At 41.0% G+C, this 17,862-nt stretch overlaps 1 protein-coding gene across 3 annotated transcripts in view; it reads left to right on the top strand.

Moving 5' to 3' along the window:
- Parp8 (poly (ADP-ribose) polymerase family, member 8) overlaps window positions 1–17,862 on the top strand; it is a 173,110-nt gene that overhangs the window by 109,028 nt on the left and 46,220 nt on the right. For 2 of the 3 annotated variants that reach the window (XR_010063588.1, NM_001427069.1), the window contains exons 11-12: window positions 7,919–7,985; window positions 17,544–17,669. Coding sequence is in view for 2 of the 3 variants with exons in the window: in NM_001427069.1 (NP_001413998.1) it covers window positions 7,919–7,985; window positions 17,544–17,669 (193 nt within the window). In the remaining variant the exon portion in view is untranslated. The remainder of the gene's footprint in view (window positions 1–7,918; window positions 7,986–17,543; window positions 17,670–17,862) is intronic. The other variant, XM_039103521.1, reaches the window with a different exon arrangement.

Here is a 17,862-nt window from a genome sequence, read left to right as displayed (position 1 = left end):
TGAACTGTGCAAAATGGATGTGCATTTGCTAATTGTGAACTTGTTAGGCATCTTGATAACTCTGTGGGTTCTGTGCTAAGCAAGATGATGTATCACCCATATAATTATGGAAATGGCACAGATAATGCTGAACTCAAGAGGCTCAAACCGTTTCTGTAAGACAAACAAAAGGACGCCTCAGAGGCTCTGAGCACAGGTGAAGCTCAGGACAGATATGTTGGACTGACCTTAGACTTGGTTACTTCATTTCCCTGTTTATCCTACCAATGACTCCCAGAGAATTTCCTCAGAAAACCATAACAAGTGGAGGTCGTGAAAGCACGTTTGCTCTTTGGATTCCTGTGGGATAGCATTGCTCTATTCAACTTATGGTTGTTAAAAGCAAGGTATTCTACTATAAGCAACTTTTGCCCAAATGTATCTTCCTACCATTGAGTGTACACACACACACACACACACACACACACACACACACACACACACACAATATTCCAATTTCATCTGCTTATATTAATCTAGTTACTTTCTTCTGTGATCACCCCAAGACTTTGTTCCTCGTGAGCTTTCATTGGGTTCACTTGGGGTTGACTGAAGTTCTCCTCACCCCACTGGTTTTCAGTCACATGGGATATGAAGCTGGAGGGTTTAAATGTCTCATTAAGTTGGAAAGACGTCATGCTGCATTAATGACCGACAGTTTATATGGTGATCAGCTGGCCTGCACTGATGTTGGTGACCAGAGTCTGCCTCACACTTGACATGTCCAGGTCTTTGGGCTTTCATCATGATGGACAAGGTCCAAAAAGCATGTTTCTTGACACAAAGTATGCCTGCTTAACTTTATCCTGACAGTGGTTCAAAGGCAATGGGTTCTCATGTCTGACCTTTTAAAAATATTTAAATTAGGATAAAATTATGTTACTTAATTTCACTGAAGCACCAGGTTTATGAGATGAAATGAAGTCTTGTCCATATAATCCTAACACGTGTATTGATCACATATAACTCTATTGTCTTTCATATTACATATCATTTCTATCATTCTTTTATTCCTCGTATCCAAGGACTTGTGTTTTTGCCAGCCTATCACCTACTCCGCCCATTGATTTAGTTTATAACTCAATGTTGAACTGAATGATCACTCTACATATTTATTTTGTCTGTGTTCTAAACTGACCCCACAGTATACCCTGTGGACCATCTGGGCTTTTGTTTGGTTTTTCTTATCCAGTCCGTATTGTTTTGAATGTTAGCTGAGATCGTTAGCCAGGGATTGTCCAAGATTCATTTTCTTAGCTGTGATTCTTCAGTTTGTCCAGCAGGAGCTGAAATGCTCTTCACAAGGTTTTGTAAGTTTTTATTTTTTTCTCTTCCGATAAGAGTTGGAGAGGAAAACAGCGTCGTGGTGACCTATATCCTGAAGTTCTGACAGCTGGGAAGCTGGGCTGGGAACTGTTTGCTGTCACACCCTGCTCCCTTGACACCCTTTAGGAGCATTGGTTCCCCACCCTGACATCATCTTCCCAGCCCTGCATGGCTCTAGCTAATAGCTCAGGGATCCTAGGTAAACTGTACGAAGACAGTCTGCTTCCTTACATATGTGCCCTACACTCCCACAATTTGGATATGACTCCTGTGAGAACAGTGGCGTATATATACTCTCAGATGTAATGCATGCTTGACTCCTACTGACAGGATAGCACCAAAGGGGATATACCTCATTTTGTGCCCCTACTGCAGTGTTCTTTTTCAATCATGTTCTCTGCTTTGCTTACTGGGTTTGCTGGGTCTCCTGAGAGCAAGTCTTAATAACTGTTTGTGCCAGATCCTCACTTCGGGTCTCCAGAAGATTGTGACTTGTTGCTGCTCTGCTTGCCAGTGTGAACCTAGAATAGTAGTCTCCTGATATAGCCAACTTCCTTAAGGGCAGTCGACAATTTAAATTCTGAGGGTTAAGCAAGGTCATGTCAGCAAAGCTCATGAGATCATGCTGCATACAGTGAGGAGGGCAAGGTCACATTAGTGGAGGCTGTATATAGTCACAATGGCAACTGGAGCTCGAAGCCATTGTGCTGAATGATAACGGCTAAGATGTCTACCCCTTATCTAAAGGACATGCCCTGGGAGTGGCATGAAACCCATCCCAGGAACACCTTCTGTATTGGAGGAACAGAGATTACAAGACTGTGGTCTTATTTACTTGGAGTTTTCTTACACGGTCTCAGAAATCTCCTCATATATCTTTATTCATGAATGGTGTTGTGCCATCAACTCACCGTGGTTAGAGCAGGAGAGGAACCAGCAACTTCATGAGGGTGGAAATCCTGCCGGGCTGATCTGACTCGTTATGATCAGTCTTCAAGAACTTACTACCTGTGTGTGGTTCATTTGCCCCTCGTATGAGATGAGTTTGTGACTGATGGCTTTGCACGCCCTCTCTCACAGGGTGGGTGGGCATTTGGGACCAGCAAGCAGGTCCCTGGAAGTTAGCTTAGACTTGTTTGTTTGGTTTTTAATAGTAAAATTTTCTTCAACTTTTTTTATTACTCCGTTTGCCTGCGATTTGGCTGCTTTTCTCATAATTCCCTAACACACTAGTTAAATTGTAGGTTGTTCAATTTTCTACTTACATATCTGTCTTACTAGTAAATTCTTCCAGTAGTTACTACTTCTTGTTGAAAACTTTGGGAGAACTCGATTTAAAATGGACCATGGTGCATACATATGAGAAGGTACAGAGATACCATGACTGAAAAGAGACAACCATTTTTTTTCCAGGACAAAAATTGGGGTTGTCCTAACTTACAATTTTAATTATTGCAAGCAGATAAAATGATGGAAATTTTTTTATTAAATCTTATTTAGAAGGCAATTTTTATACTGTGGATAATAATTACATTATTTTTTTCAGAAATTTCTACACGCATGCTATGTGCTTTGATCAAATCCAGTCTCTTCTAATTCCTTCCTCCATTCTCCCGTGATGAAGGTCACAGGCATATCCTTCCCCCCACCCACCCCTGCTTCTATTCTCACACACCCTGTCCCTCTCCTTTATAAACCTTCTGAGGCTACTCAGTGCTGTAGCTACTTGCTAGTTGAGGGTCACCTACTGGAGCCTGAGCAGTTTCTCAAATCCCTGAAGAAAACTCACTCTCCCACTCTCTGTCACAGTAGCCATCAATGGCCAGTAGCTTCTGAAGTAGAAGGCAGAGTAAGTCTCCCCATCCATTATGGAATTTTGGCTGGCTTGATCCCGTGCATTTAGTCACAGCTTCTGTGAATTCCAAACCTACTGTGTCCAGGAAACACCATTTGACTGTATTTGACCAGTTCTTCCTGCTGTTACAGTCTTTTTTGCCCACTCTTCTGAGGTAGGAGTGAAGCAGGAGTGCGGGATAAATGAGATGGTATTTCTTGAGGGGTGTTTTGTAGTTTGTCTTTAAGGTATCAACATTTATAGTAAAAGAAACTTGTAAAAATTTGTGAGTAATCCAAGATTTAGACTGACCTACTTAGAAGTTATTTTTGAAAATCATTCTCTCCTATGTTCTAGGAATATATGACTAGCACTAATTTGCAGTACAGTATTTAGTTGGTGCTAATCTGACTGTCTGTGAGTGAAAAGCACAGAAGAAATAGGACACGTGTTGTACAGTTTGAAATTAAAGATAAGGATGATTTTTTTATTGTTTATGGTTTAAACACTATTAAGCTTGTTACAGTAATATGCATTACATAGATTTATTGATCTGTAGGGAGGGTTCATGATTAAAGGCACAAGTCCTCCTTTGTTGGAAATGTTGAACAACTGCCATTAGTAAGGTCTTTTGTTTGAATAGCTCATTATTGCTATGAAGCCTTCATGTCCCAAAGAAAATTATATGAAATAAGAAAATTTTATTAACTTTTCTATTATTTTAATGTGAAAATACATCTCTCTTTCTGTCAAATTCTATTTCTTTTTCACCTTGAATGAATCTTGTGTGAAATCTGGGAGAATAGTCATTTCTTTTTTTTTCTTTTCCCTCCCATGTGAAGTTTTTACTTCTCAGAAGTGTATACAGGACAGCAGCTTGGTAGTCTTTGAAGCCCTTTACAAATTCACAAATTCCTTTGACAGTTTCATAAAATTTTACCTTTATACCCCACCCACACACTATCCTCTCTTACTTCTTCCGTCTTCTGCTGAAGCCTTTCTTCAGTACAACAAACTCCTCCTACGTTGATGTTCTTTCTGTCTCTCTCTGTCTCTCTCTGTCTGTCTCTGTCTCTGTCTCTCTGTGTGTGTGTGTGTGTGTGTGTGTGTGTATGCACACATTCGTGTGCTCATGTGTGTGTCCCACTGAGTTTAATTATAGTTGCTTGGATGAGCATGAGTGTAATGTTATTTACAGGAACACAGGCAACTTATCAGTGGCTATTACCACTGAAGAAAACATTAGCTTGCCTGTAGGCCAGTTGTACTCAACCTTCCCTAATGTTCCTTAATATCGTTCCTCATATTGTGGCGACCCCCCAACCACAAAATTATTTTTGTTACTACTTTATAACTGTACTTTTTTTTACTGTTATGAACTATAATTAAATATATGATATAAAGATAGTTTTTGGGTGACTCTTGTGCAAAAGGATCATTTGACCCCCAAGGGGGCCATGACCTACAGGCTGAGAACCCCTGGTGTAGACACTCTGAGGGTTAAGGCCTCCTGAACATGATCCCAGGCTTGTGGATCCTTTGCAACTAACCAGAGTTGTGATGAGGTCATGTGTTCAGTGCCATGCCATGTCCTAAAGACTCACAGATCTCTTCCCCAGTGTGTCTCTCCCGTATTCTTCCCAACCAGTTTTTGGTCATGTTTCCTGAGCTATAGAAATTCTGTTTAGGGACGAGTACTCCACAGTGGTGTAGACCTGCTTTTCTTCTAAGAGAGTATTTGTCATGGTTTCTTTTTTATTATTATTAATCACTTCATTTGTTTACACTTCAAATGGCATCACCCTTTCTGGTTACCCCTCCATGATCCCCCCATCTCATCCCTGCTCTTCCTCTTCACCTTTGCCTCTCTGAGGGCGCTCCTCCACCCCCACACACACTCCGGCCTCATTGCTCTAGGAGTTGTGGCCTCCTTTGCTCTGCTCTTTTATTCGATGAAGCGTACGATTTTAGATGAGTTTATCCACAAGTCCTGGCTCAAACTTTATAGTTCAGAATAATTTTCAACTCATTATTACTGGTTTTCAGGAAGTTATTAAGTTTTTAAAACATTGTTAACATTTTGCATAAAATGCTTTTAGAGTTACTAAAAGCTAAAGATAGTGTTGAGTTTCCCTGTGCTCTCCATGCTGCTTCCTTGACTTGTTTATATCATTTCATTAAAAAGAATTACTTATGGTTAATTACATCCAGTTTAACAGGATTAGTCATTTTATCACTGGAGCTTTGGAATATCTTTAAAGTAGCATTTTATGAGATGTTTTTGTGTACTCCTAAGTTTTTAGGTCATTTAGATTGTACTGTTACTGAGGAGTGAGTCAATATTTGTTATTGTAGTTTCCTTAAAAATTAATCATTTTGATAAAGTATGGACACTCATTGCCTAGTCTTCTATGCAATGACTAAATCTTAAAATTTGTTTGTTATTTTTAGAATTACCTTTAATATTTGCTGGATAAACACCACTGCCATTTCCCTACACTTTCTCCCCTGAAGGGTTTTAATTTTTCCAGTGTCTTTGGACCTTGCTCTACCTTAAAAGTGTGCTAAGACCCTTTGGATTTCTGTCCCTTCTCTTCTTAGTCACTTTTTATTTTTACCCATGAGAAGATTTGATGTTTGAAGTCTTGGAGAAAAACACAACATATTCCCTTTTTTCTCTTTTAAAGATTTATTCTTATTTTATGTGTGTTTTGTCTGCTTGTATGTCTGTGCACTGGTGTGTGTGTGCACGTGCGTGTGCATGTGTGCGTGTGTGTATGGATGTGTGTGTCTGTGTATCTGTGTGTGTCTGTGTATCTGTGTGTGTCTGTGTTTGTGTGTGTGTGTGTGTGTGTGTGTGTGTGTGTGTGTTGCACTTGAGGCCAGAAGAGAGCATCTGATCTGCACCTGGAGTTACAGACATTTATGAACCTTATTGTGGGTACTGGGGACTGAACCTGGGTCATCTGCTGGAGCAGCCAGCTCATTTATCCGTTGGGCCATCTCTCTGGCTACTTACTGAAAAATCCTATTCTTTCAAAAAACATTGCATAACATTTTCAGGATTTTTCTTTCGATTGCAGTGACTTCTTGTTTGGGACACATGAAATTGGACAGATGACCAGTGTCCTTTGCTTTTACAGAAGGGTTAGAAAGTCTTTAGATGGAACTCATGGGTGTTTGGGGAAGGGTGTGCACCCATCCTGAGTAGGGCGGCGTGGACTAACACCAGTGCAATGTGTGTGACTGAGCATGGCTTCCCAACCCTCACTGTTCTGGCACATTGGGTGCCCAGGTGGTGTCACAGTGTGATTTGTGCATGAGTTTTCCTCCACTTTTACACAACTCTATTTCCTTTCTGCCCTATTCCACTTTTTTTCCTCCCAGAAAATTCTCACTAAGAAACTTTTTCCCCCATCTGGAAAATTCAATAAAACCCTTGACCTCAAATCCCCTTTCAGTTGCTCCTACAGTGCAGTGTTTTCTTGTCTGTCAGATTTTATTATTATAGCTTCTTCTGCTCCCTTCATTTCTTCTTTCCTCTCTTATAATCCACAAGGACAAGGTTATGGGGCCATCACTTCACATACAAATCAACATTTCCTGTGGCTTCATAGTGCTGAATGCCATGTGACCAGTCTTGAGTACTCATCTTAACTCTGCATCTTTTTTCTTTTGGTTGTTTTATTTATTTACATTTCAAAGGTTATCCTCCTTTTCTGTTTCCCCTCCCCTCTGCTTCTATGAGGGTGCTCCCCCACTCCCCCACTCACCCCAGCCTCACTGTCCTAGCATTTCCCTACACTAGGGCATTGAGCTTTCACAGGACCAAGGACCAGCTCTCATCTTAATTGATAATTTGTTATTTCACTTTTCTTTGGAAAGCATTTTATGAATGTACATTGATCATCTAGTGTTCTGGAGACTCCGCCCTCTGGGCTGCCCTACCTCAGGCTTCTGTGCCGGATGCCTGAGTACTCATGCATGTACAGCTTCCTCCCCAGCAGTGTCTACTCCCTGAGTAGTTTGGCCTCACAGTTTTACAAATGTGTGAACAATGGCTATTTCAGATTCACAGCTCTGGTGCATATTTCTACTCCAATGCTCTCTACCTTTTATTGGCCATTTTCACCCTTCCTCTACAAATATCAAATTAACCATTTCAAATTTAAAATATTTAAAATCAAATGATCATTTTTACTTCTTTAAATAACTATTTAAGGTAAGTCACTAATTTTGAGAGGTATGTAAGTGTATATATGTAACGTGTATATATATGTACACATACACATACGCACATAATATACATACATGTATATGATAAAATACGGACATCAAGAACACATACAGTGAAAAATAAATCTGTGCTTTATCTTCATTTCCTGCTGTTTAAAAACTAGCATTGTATATCAACACGTTGCACTTACAGTTTAAGAATGTTACGTGAACTGTCCGAAGTGTGGTGCTTATTTTGAGATTCTTCTTCTTATTCCTGTGTACTAAATATCAGCGTAGACAGATATTTGCATAATCATGCAACCTGTACTTATCTTATATTTCACACTTAATGTAACTTAAACGATGTTGTGAAGAGCAGTGTTCATCTCTCGTCCGCGTGCGGGTGTCTGCACATGCACATCAGTAACAACTCAGTCATTTTGTGCATGAGTCTCAAGTCAGAATTTAACTGTGTCCCTCCCCTCCCTCTCCCCTTTTCAGTGCCCACGGTTGATGTCTTTCAGATTTCAACAAAAGAGCGGTTTGGATTGGGACATCAGCTGAAAAAGTAAGTTTGCTGAGGAGTAAAAAATGAATTGCTTTCTGGGAGAACCGGGTTCTCATTTTGTACTTTCGCTCTGTTTCTGTTCTCCTACATCTCTTTCAAGTGAGTCCCTGGGGATGGGGCATCATCTTGACACAGAGAGTTCTCAGAACTCCCTTTCCAGCTTCCAGGACCCATCTATCCTCCTGTCCACATCCACTCATCCTTCCACACCCCACAGTCTACCCTTCTTGCTCATGTGGACCCAGACTTCTCGGTCTCTGATGTGTCCAGCAGAAGGAGCAAAGGCAGGAAGGTGGACAGGGGAAGGAGAGACTTCTCCTTTGAGAGTCACCTTGAGGTAGTTTGTTGTTTTAGTACGTTTTTTCTGTCCTGCCGAGCTGTTGAGCATTTTATATCTTCCCCTTCCCAACATTCAGTTGCTGGTTTCTGCTACTTGTTCCTCTGGCCTGGAGAAAGCAGCAGGTTAGCACCCACTGGCTCTGAGCCATTACTGTTTCCCACATGTATGCTTTGAAGCGTTCTTTTGTGAGTTGTCCCTTTCTTTCCTGGTCCTTTACTAAGAGTATGTGTCTTAGTTATTGTTATTGCTGTGATGTGTCATCAAGACCACAGCAACTTTTACAAAGAAAAACATTTAACTGGGGCCGGCTTATAGATTGGGAAGCTTAGTCCATTACCATCATGGTGGGGAGCATGGTAGTTCCCAGGCAGACATGGTACTGGAAAGGAGCTGAGAGTTCTGCATCTTGATCAGCAGGCAGCAGAACAAGACTAATGTGTCACACTGGGCATAGCACATGAGACCCTCAGAGCCCATTCCCACAGTGACATACCTCCTCCAACAAGGCCACACCTCATGATAGTGCCATTCCCTATGGCCAAGCATTCAAACACATGAGCCTATTGGGGCCATTCCTATTCAAGCAGCCACAGTATCTCAGCTTATCTTTTTTTTTTAAATAAATGGACATGGTTGTCCCAAAAACATAGTGTTATTTGAATAGGGCAGTGCATTCTTTAATATGTCATCATTAGCATTTACGGTCTATCATTTATGTAGTCACTAAGATTCTGGCATACTTTGGTATCATTAATGGATATGAAGGAGAAATAAATGGTGATCGGTTGGGAGTGTTGAGAAGAGGAAGCAAGCTTTTGTTTCTGGTCCTCTTTTTTTTTTTTTTGAGATCTTCCCTTTTTGTTTCTTTATTGCTTCTAAGCAATAAAACTAAAATTAGGCAAAACATTTTCATTTGAATTTTAAAAAAAAGGAGAGTTTTAGAAACCATAGCAAATATATATGGTAATTAATATGAAAATTTTAATGGCAATGTTAGCTAAAGATTGTTTTTGAGATATCCAACTTTTCAAAATACCTACTCCCACACTTCTGTTTGTTGATTTGTTTGTTTGAGACAAGGTTTACTGTGTAGCTCTGGCTGCCGTGGACTCACATGGTAGACCAGGCTGTCTTTGAACTCTCAGAGATCTGCCTGTCTGTCTCTGTCCTCCAAGTACCCGAATATCCGGTAGTTTAGTGTTGAAAGCAGACAGATTTAATATAAAGTAACCTGACATTCTTTCTTTTTTTTTTTATTAACTTGAGTATTTTTTATTTACATTTTGAATGTTATTCCCTTTCCCGATTTCTGGGCCAACATCCCCCTAACCTCTCCCTCTCCTCTTCTTTATGGGTGTTCCCCTCCCCATCTTCTCCCCATTACCGCCCTCCCCCCAACAATCCCATTCTCTGGGGGTTCAGTCTTAGCATGGTCCTCTTAAAACCCCACAGGAACTAATTCTTAGTGGCTTTTAGCTCTAATCACTTTGATTTTCTGAATTCTACCTCTGTTTTACCTAATACCCTGTTTTTTGTTTTTTGTTTTTGTTTTTTTGTTTTTTGTTTTTTTAATAAAAGGAAAAAGAAAGCACTGTCGATAGAGCCGGATAGGAGGGCATTTTTGTCTTTGAGTAGAAAAAGATCAGTGGTGAGCTACAGACTGAGGAGTTGACTTTTCAGCTTTTCTTCAGTCAGGTGCATACTGCCACATAGGAGGGCATAGGTCACATGTGGGAAAAGCAAGACTGTGTCCATCCTGAGTGCTTGTGGTTTGACTGAAGGAAATAACTATGCCTCCTTTGGTGACCTTCCATACACAGGGAGCCCAGCTCTATATTTAGACAGGATCTAGATGAGCCTCAGGATCCCATAAAAAGGTATCAGACTACATACCCCAGAGAGTCTTTAGCAACGCAAAACAATTACACACACTATTGGGATAGCACAGGATGAGCGTATGCAGGTCCAGCATATTTATATTTTCAGCCTCACATCTCTGTGATGAAAATATTCCAAAGCTTCCAGCCTTGAAAGGCACGGACAGCATCCTTACCTGTGATCATGGTGCTGAGCAGCAGCACACAGAACTGATTTCTGTCTCGTTGTGCCTTGGTACTCATTGCTCTAACTTTCTGCCTCCCACCTCTGCACTGTCTCCAGCCTCCAACCGCCATTCTATTCTATAATACCAGCTAGAATATTAGCTAGAATTAGTTTGCGCGCAGGAGCGAGAGGACAGTTTTAGTTCCTGCATAGAGATGAGAGCATGTGGTCCTATTCTTCTCTGCTTGGTTTCAGTTACTTAATATGACCCCCAGTTCCATTCATGATCTTTGCAAATGACAGGATTCTGTCACTGTCCTTGTTCCTGCTTCGTTGTTTGGATTTCTTTGAGATAGAGTCATGCCGTGTAGCCTAGGTTCCACCCTTAGGGTCTGCCTCCCAACTGCTGGAATTACAAGTCTGCGCTGCCACTCCCAACCAATGGAGTCGTCTCTGATGGGCCCTTAGGTCGTTTCCATCCTATGTCTGTTTTGAGTAGTGCTGCAGCAGACATAACCGTGCAAAAGATGCTCCTCTACAGATCTCGTCTGTTTGGATAAATACTGGTGGGATTGCTAGGGCATGTGTTAACTTTTTCTAATAGTTTGAGGAAACCGTGTTCTATTTCCCAAAGTGACTATCTAGACTTTCTGACTTACTTTCTGACTTACGTAACTAACTTCCTTCCTTCCTTCCTTCCTTCCTTCCTTCCTTCCTTTCTTTCTGAGAGAGAGACAGAGAGAGAGAGAGAGAGACAGAGAGAGAGAGAGAGAGAGAGAGAGAGAGAGAGAGAGAACGTGAACTGTGGAGTTCATTCTCTTTCAACTTCACGTGCTTGTCAGAATTTATAGCAAACGTCTTACTTACTGAACCATCTCCTTAGTCCCTATAATGGCCATCTTAATCTAACCAATATCGTGGGTTCCCTTTTGTACACATTTTCGTTCTCACTTCCTTTCTTCTGTCTTCAAATGAGAGCCAAAAATCCTGACTGAAAATATTGATATATACCCCAGTTAACCATGGCCAAAATATAAATAGTAAGTTCTGCACTTGTCAAATTTACAGCTTTTAAAGTCTGTAAGAATTCTTGAAGGACTATTTATTCTTTCCAGTCCATAAACTTGATTTACTGAGAGCCCGTTAGATCCTGTGCACTAACGCAGTGGCTTAGATCCTTGATCAGGATGCAGCCCACGCCTCTCTCCTTCAGTTTAATGAATTTTCATTTTCATCTTATGCCAGCACTTATTGAGTAATGTTCTAAGGGAAAACACTTTAAAATCCCTGTGCCAGCTCCCCTCTCTCTGGTACTGCAAGTCTTATGTGATGTCTGGGTCTGGCCATATCTTAGGCCTCTAGGATGGTCATCAGAGTGTATGACACTACAAAGGAGGCATCCTTGGGGAGATGTGAATTAGGCATGATTGTACTGGAAAGAGGAGTGAACTGTTCAATGTTGAGTCTAGATGGTCACACAAATGCAGATTCAAATAATTAACCCTTAACATGTAGGATTCCGTGTCTCTAAAGCTAAATTTAATTAATAATGGATGTTTAGTACAATGTAGTATTTATGCAGTGTCCTCCTTCAAAGACTCATGGGATAGCTTTACATTTCTGTGCTGGAATTAGGGAGGCCTCTCCAGTGCAGTTGCTTTCACTGCACTGGAGAGCTTGGGAGGACCTTTACATTATGTCTCAGTGGATATGATTTTGTAAGCCCTGCTTGTTGTTGTTGTTGTTGTCGTTGTTGTTTATGGGATGGTGTTCATCACAACAAGATAAGAACTGAAAAAAACACAAAAGTACCAGAATAAACAATGTTCTGCCTGTAGCGTCTCAGGAAAGTATCGCATGAATTTGGACAAAGGAATAGTGTCTGTATCTGTAAGCCTGAGAACTTAAAGAATGTGTGCTGGGGTTTGTGCCTAAGAGATTCCTGTGTGTTATGTAACATTTTCTGTTCATAGATCCATCCTGGTGGTTATTGTTCTTTGCAAATGTTACTTGCTTTTATGAATGAATTTTAACTATGTAGATGATTTGCTAATATGGGCTAGATTAGTTTTCATGTCGAATTTCTGTCCCATATCTGATTAAGTTTCCTTGAACTATATGTGCTTTTGTCAGTGGTTCTTCTGGTCCTATATAGTCAAAATAATATAATTTGAAATTTCTGGTCTCATCTTCATGATAGTTTGTAAGATGAAAAACTTGTTAGTTTCCCTAAACCATTGAGGGAGGCCATTTTGGAATTTAGGCTACTTCTGTTTTAGATAGAATTTTACTAAGTACATAACCACATTCAGGCTTTTCTGTGATCCTTTATCCTGCTGTTCTCAGGCACCAGGACCAAGTGCTTAGCATATGTCACTGCCCTTCCAAACACTGACACAGATTCAGTCACTTACTCTGCACAGAACTTCCTGACACACAGGAATTTTTACCATTTTGCCTCAGTGATGAAACTGAACTGCAGAGCATATATGAAGTTTCTTAAAAGTCAACCAGCCAGAGAATGTTAGAGTCAAATCTATTTCTAGTTCAGTACTCGTGAACCACGTGTCATCTGTCATGTTAACACATGTACCCTGCTGCCATTTATATGTTAAGGAATGTGTTCGTCATTGAGTGAATATTGTGTGAGTGTCAAGTCAACCAAAGAGCTTAAGAGAAAATACTTAGACAATTGTTCGTGTCTGACCTGACATAAAAGTTGTGATCCATGGGATGAGGTGTCTGCTATTAAAGGTTGACTCCATCAGTAATTGTGGAAAGAGCCGTGAAGACGTGCATGACATTATGCCTACTTGATCAAAGTTAAATTCTGTTTATGGCGAGAAAATAGTGTGGGTCTTCTTTGGTCTCATATACATGTAAAATGCAAATGTAGAATTAGGTAACAGTTCCTAATTTGTGAAGTTCTGCATTTATAGTAATTCAATTTACACATGAACTATATGACCCAAAATTTAAATGAACACCATTAGAACAGTTTTACCAGATGGTATTGGCTGAAGCTGGCTATCTCATGTGTGCTGTTCTTCTGAAGTCAACAGAAGGCACATCATGATGTTGCCCTTATATATTCTGTCTGTCAAGACGACTCTGAACCTTTGGTCAGAAAGTAACTGAGACACCACTTGTCTAGGTGTTCTTCATTTAGGAAATACTTAAATATTCTATGGCTCTGTGTTACGAGAAAGTATTATGTATATATGTATCTGTATGTATATATTTACATACACTTTGGCTTATCACGGACATTAACTGTTGTCTTAGTCAGGGTTTCTCTTCCTGCACAAAACATCATGACCCAGATGCAAGTTGGGGAGGAAAGGGTTTATTTAGCTTACACATTCACTTTGCTGTTCATTACCAAAGGAAGTCAGGACTGGAACTCACACAGGTCAGGAAGCAGAGGCCATGGAGGGATGCTACTTACTGGCTTGCTTCCCCTGGCTTGCTCAGCTTGCTTTCTTAAAGAACCCAAGACTACCAGCCCAGGGATGGCACCACCCACAATGGGTTGGATCCTCGCACCTTGATCACTAATTGAGAAAATGCCTTACAGCTAGATATCACGGAGGCATTTCCTCAAGGGAGGCTTCTTTTTCTGTGATAACTCCACCTTATGTCTTGACACACAAAACCAGCCAGCACAATTGACTCCTTGTCAACTTGACACACAAGCACATCACTATTAAGCCTCAACCCTTACTTTCTTATTCATCCCCAAGATCTAAATAACTTTAAAAGTCCCACAGTCTTTACAAATTCTTACATATTAAAATTTCAATCCCTTTAAAATAGCCAATCTCTTTTAAAATTCAATCTTTTTTCAATTCAAAGTCTCTTAAACTGTGGGCTCCACTAAAATGCTTTCTTCCTCCAAGAGGGAAAAATATCAGGGCACAGTCACAATCAAAAGCAAAATCGGACTCTAATGGTCCAATGTCTGGGGTTCCTTCCACCATCTTCTAGGCTCCTCCAAAGGCTTGGGTCACTTCTCCAGCTCTGCCCTTTGTAGCACAGACCTTGTCTTCTAGGCTCCAGCTACTTGTTTTCCACTGCTGCTGCTGTTCTTGGTGGTCATCTCCTGGTACTGGCATCTCTAAAACACTGCCGTCTTCTGCTGTAACTAGGCTTCACCAATAGCCTCTCACAGGCTCTCTTCATGGTTCCAAGCCTCTACTCCTTTGCATGACCTCTTCAGTCCTGGGCCATCAACTGCAACTGAGGCTGCACTTTCAATGGCTTTCCAAGGCCTCTCACAGTGCCGAGACACAACTTCTCTTCATCACCCCTTCATGCCTTCAAAACCAGTCCCACCTTGGGTGACTTACACCAAGTCCAGCCACAGCAGGGGGTAGAAACTTGGCTATCTCTAGAACACAGACTCTTTGTGTTCTCTGAAAACACTTCCCAGAAGATTTCACCTCCATGGTGCTGGTCTCTTCTTAATCACCACTAATTTCTTAGCTCTAGCTGACCAGCATCAACAGTCCCAGTAATGAATGCAAAGTTTTCACTTTAGTAGTTCTGGTATCTTGTTAATCACAGCTGTGATTCTTCAGCCCCAGCTAACCAAAGCCACAGAAACTCCATAATCAAAATAGCATCAGCCCTGATAAAGAGTCTTTAATCTTCCTTCTGAAATTTCACGAGCCAGGCCTCCATCTTCTGCACTGTTTTCACCATTATCTTTTAAGCTTCTACGGAACATCCCACAGAGCTCTTAACAACCCAATGGCTCTTCTGGCCTAAAGTTCCAAAGTCCTCTCTCAGTCTTCCCCAAAACATGGTCAGCTTTTGGAGGAATACTCTACTAGGCTGGCACCAATTTGTCTTAGTCAGGGTTTCTATTCCTGCACAGACACCATGACCAAGATGGAAATTGAGAAGGAAAGGGTTTATTCAGATTACCCTTCCACATATTTGTTCATCAGGAAAGGAAGTCAGGACTGGAACTCAAGCAGGTCAGGGAGCAGGAGCTGATGCTGAGGTCATGGAGGGGTGCTGCTTACTGACTTGCTTCCCCTTGATTGCTCAGCTTGCTCTCTTATAGAACCCAAGACCACCAGCCCAGGGACGGCACCACCTACAAGGGGCTGGGCCCTCCCACCCTTGATCGCTAATTGAGAAAATGCCTTACAGCTGGGTCTCATGGAGGCATTTCCTCAAAGGAGGCTCCTTTCTCTGTGATAACTATAGCTCGTGTCAAGTTGACACCCAGAACCAGCCAGTACAACTGTCTTAGGAGAAGTAGCTGTTTCTTTTTACATCCAAGGACAAGTAGGACTCGTAGCATATTTAAGAGCTACCAATGTTAGCTGGCAAAGCCACACTTTGGAATAACAATGTAACAGGGAAGGGAGAGGTGTTCTGACCATTTAACCTGTTAAGTTCTTGGTTCTAATTGGCTTATCCAGCATGCACTTGGTGGCCCGCTTAGGTGGTAGGCCACACAAACAGGAACTTTCTTTAGCATGGGAAGGAAAGAAGCTAAGTCTAATTGGTACAGAAAGTGATTCTGTTGAGTTTTCTTTTTATTAGTAACAAGGAGAAATAATGATAATACACTCATCTCCCTGAAATATCGAGTACAAACAACAACAAAAACAACAAATAAAACAAAACAAAAAAACCCCACCAGTCTCCAGACATTAAATAAAAACAGAATAAAGATGGCCCGCTCTTCAGCTCTGAGGCCAATGCCCTGTGCAGTCAGCATCCCGGAGTCACTCAACACAATTTATTCTTTTGTTTTCTTTCACCATTTCTGCTCCCCTAAGGGAGCCTCCATGACTCTTCTGAACACATCCCAGATAGCAGGAGAAAGGCTACTATATCGGGGTAAGACATGGTGAACTGGACTAGCTGAGACCTGCAGGATGTTGAGAAATTTTGGTAATTGTCTTCTTCACACCTTCTCCACTGAACAGATGCCTTATTCGAATGCATGGAATAATAACTATTTTCTGGAATTAAGAGGAAAATTTTCACATACAAGACTGTTTGAATCCCTGGCATAGTCTAGCTCATAAACAAATGCTGGCATCAGTTTTCTCTCCTAGAAGCAGTTTATAGAAATAACAAAAGAACATGACAACCAGGCTTGAAGGGATTTTTGAAAGAAAATAAAAATGTTGAATGCATAATGCACATAATATGTAATCGTGAAACTTCACACGTGCGGAAATCTGTCACTAAGGGATCCTCCTGCCCTGTGACCGGGAAGATGGGCTGCTTAGCCTCAGCCTCAGGTTCTTTACTGATTCATGCTGTCAGAGTCCATAGGATTCTTTTCCATTAAGTACCAAGGAAGCAGATGGTGTGGAAAATTCTGAAGCTAGGAATTACCAAATTCCAACTTTATGTTATAACTGAAATATTTTAGGGATATACAATTTTTAAAAGCATATACAGAGGTAAATGGGCTATGTTTGAGGACTATAGTTTTTACACTTATGGCTACATACAGTTCTACAATCTGGTTTTCTTTTCCATGAACCAAGTCATAGCTGGAACAATGAAGTGGAAATTGGCTTCACTTCAAATAATTTACATAAAAGTTATGAATCCTGGAGGATGCTCTCCGGATTCTCTCTAAACCATTTATTTCACCAATTCTCCAGCAATTTGAGGAATTAAATTACAGCAGTACTTTATTTTAATTTATTAATAAGTAGGTTTCTTAATCACTTCTATGATATAAGTCATCATAAAAATGTCACGGTAATTTCTTACGTTCTGGCTTCCTTCACATCAAAATTCTTTCACAACTCAAACTTAGCCTTTTACTTATGACTATGTTCTATATTGCCTTGATAATGCTTTCTCAAGGCATTAGACACGAAACTATTGGTGGGCACCTTATTGATGGGCATGGTGGCACACACCTTGTACTAAATCCCAGTACTAAAAAGGCGGAGGTCTTCTGAACCCTGGGGATTCAAGGCCATACTAGCAAGTTCCAGGCCGGGGCTACCTAGGGATGCCCCTGTTTCAAAGCAAAACAGCAACAACTCCCCCACCCCCATCCCCCCACTCTCCCCTCCACCAAACCAATTGGCCAACCAACCGTCCAATCAATGAGACCCACAAAACCGGAAGTACTGGTTTAGGTGGCCTTAGGACTTGTGCTAACAGTTGTGCCTTTGTGTTGACAGAATCATGCAGACATTTGTTTCTCAGCAGTGGAAACAGAGCAAAGAAAAGTCCAATTGCCCGCACGGTAAGAAGCTGTCGGAGAAGAAGGTGAAGTCTCCTCTACATTTGTTTTCTACCCTGCGCAGGTTGGTAACTTCATCCTTGTGTCAGTGCTGAGCCCCCATAGAGTCCACCTTCACCTAGTTAAAAATTATTCTTTCTTGTTAGCTGTCCCCTTATTTTCTTTATGAGTTCCAAGAAAAGGTTGAGCTACTGGTGTCCCACCTAAAACACAGATGGGCATCTGTTTGTTTGTTTGAGTTGACATTGGAAAATGTA

This window comes from Rattus norvegicus, chromosome 2, assembly GCF_036323735.1.
Source record: "Rattus norvegicus strain BN/NHsdMcwi chromosome 2, GRCr8, whole genome shotgun sequence".
Classification (NCBI taxonomy): Eukaryota; Metazoa; Chordata; class Mammalia; order Rodentia; family Muridae; genus Rattus; species Rattus norvegicus.
The sequence above is the reverse complement of the archived record's forward strand: the minus strand, read 5'-3'. Positions and strand labels throughout refer to the sequence as shown.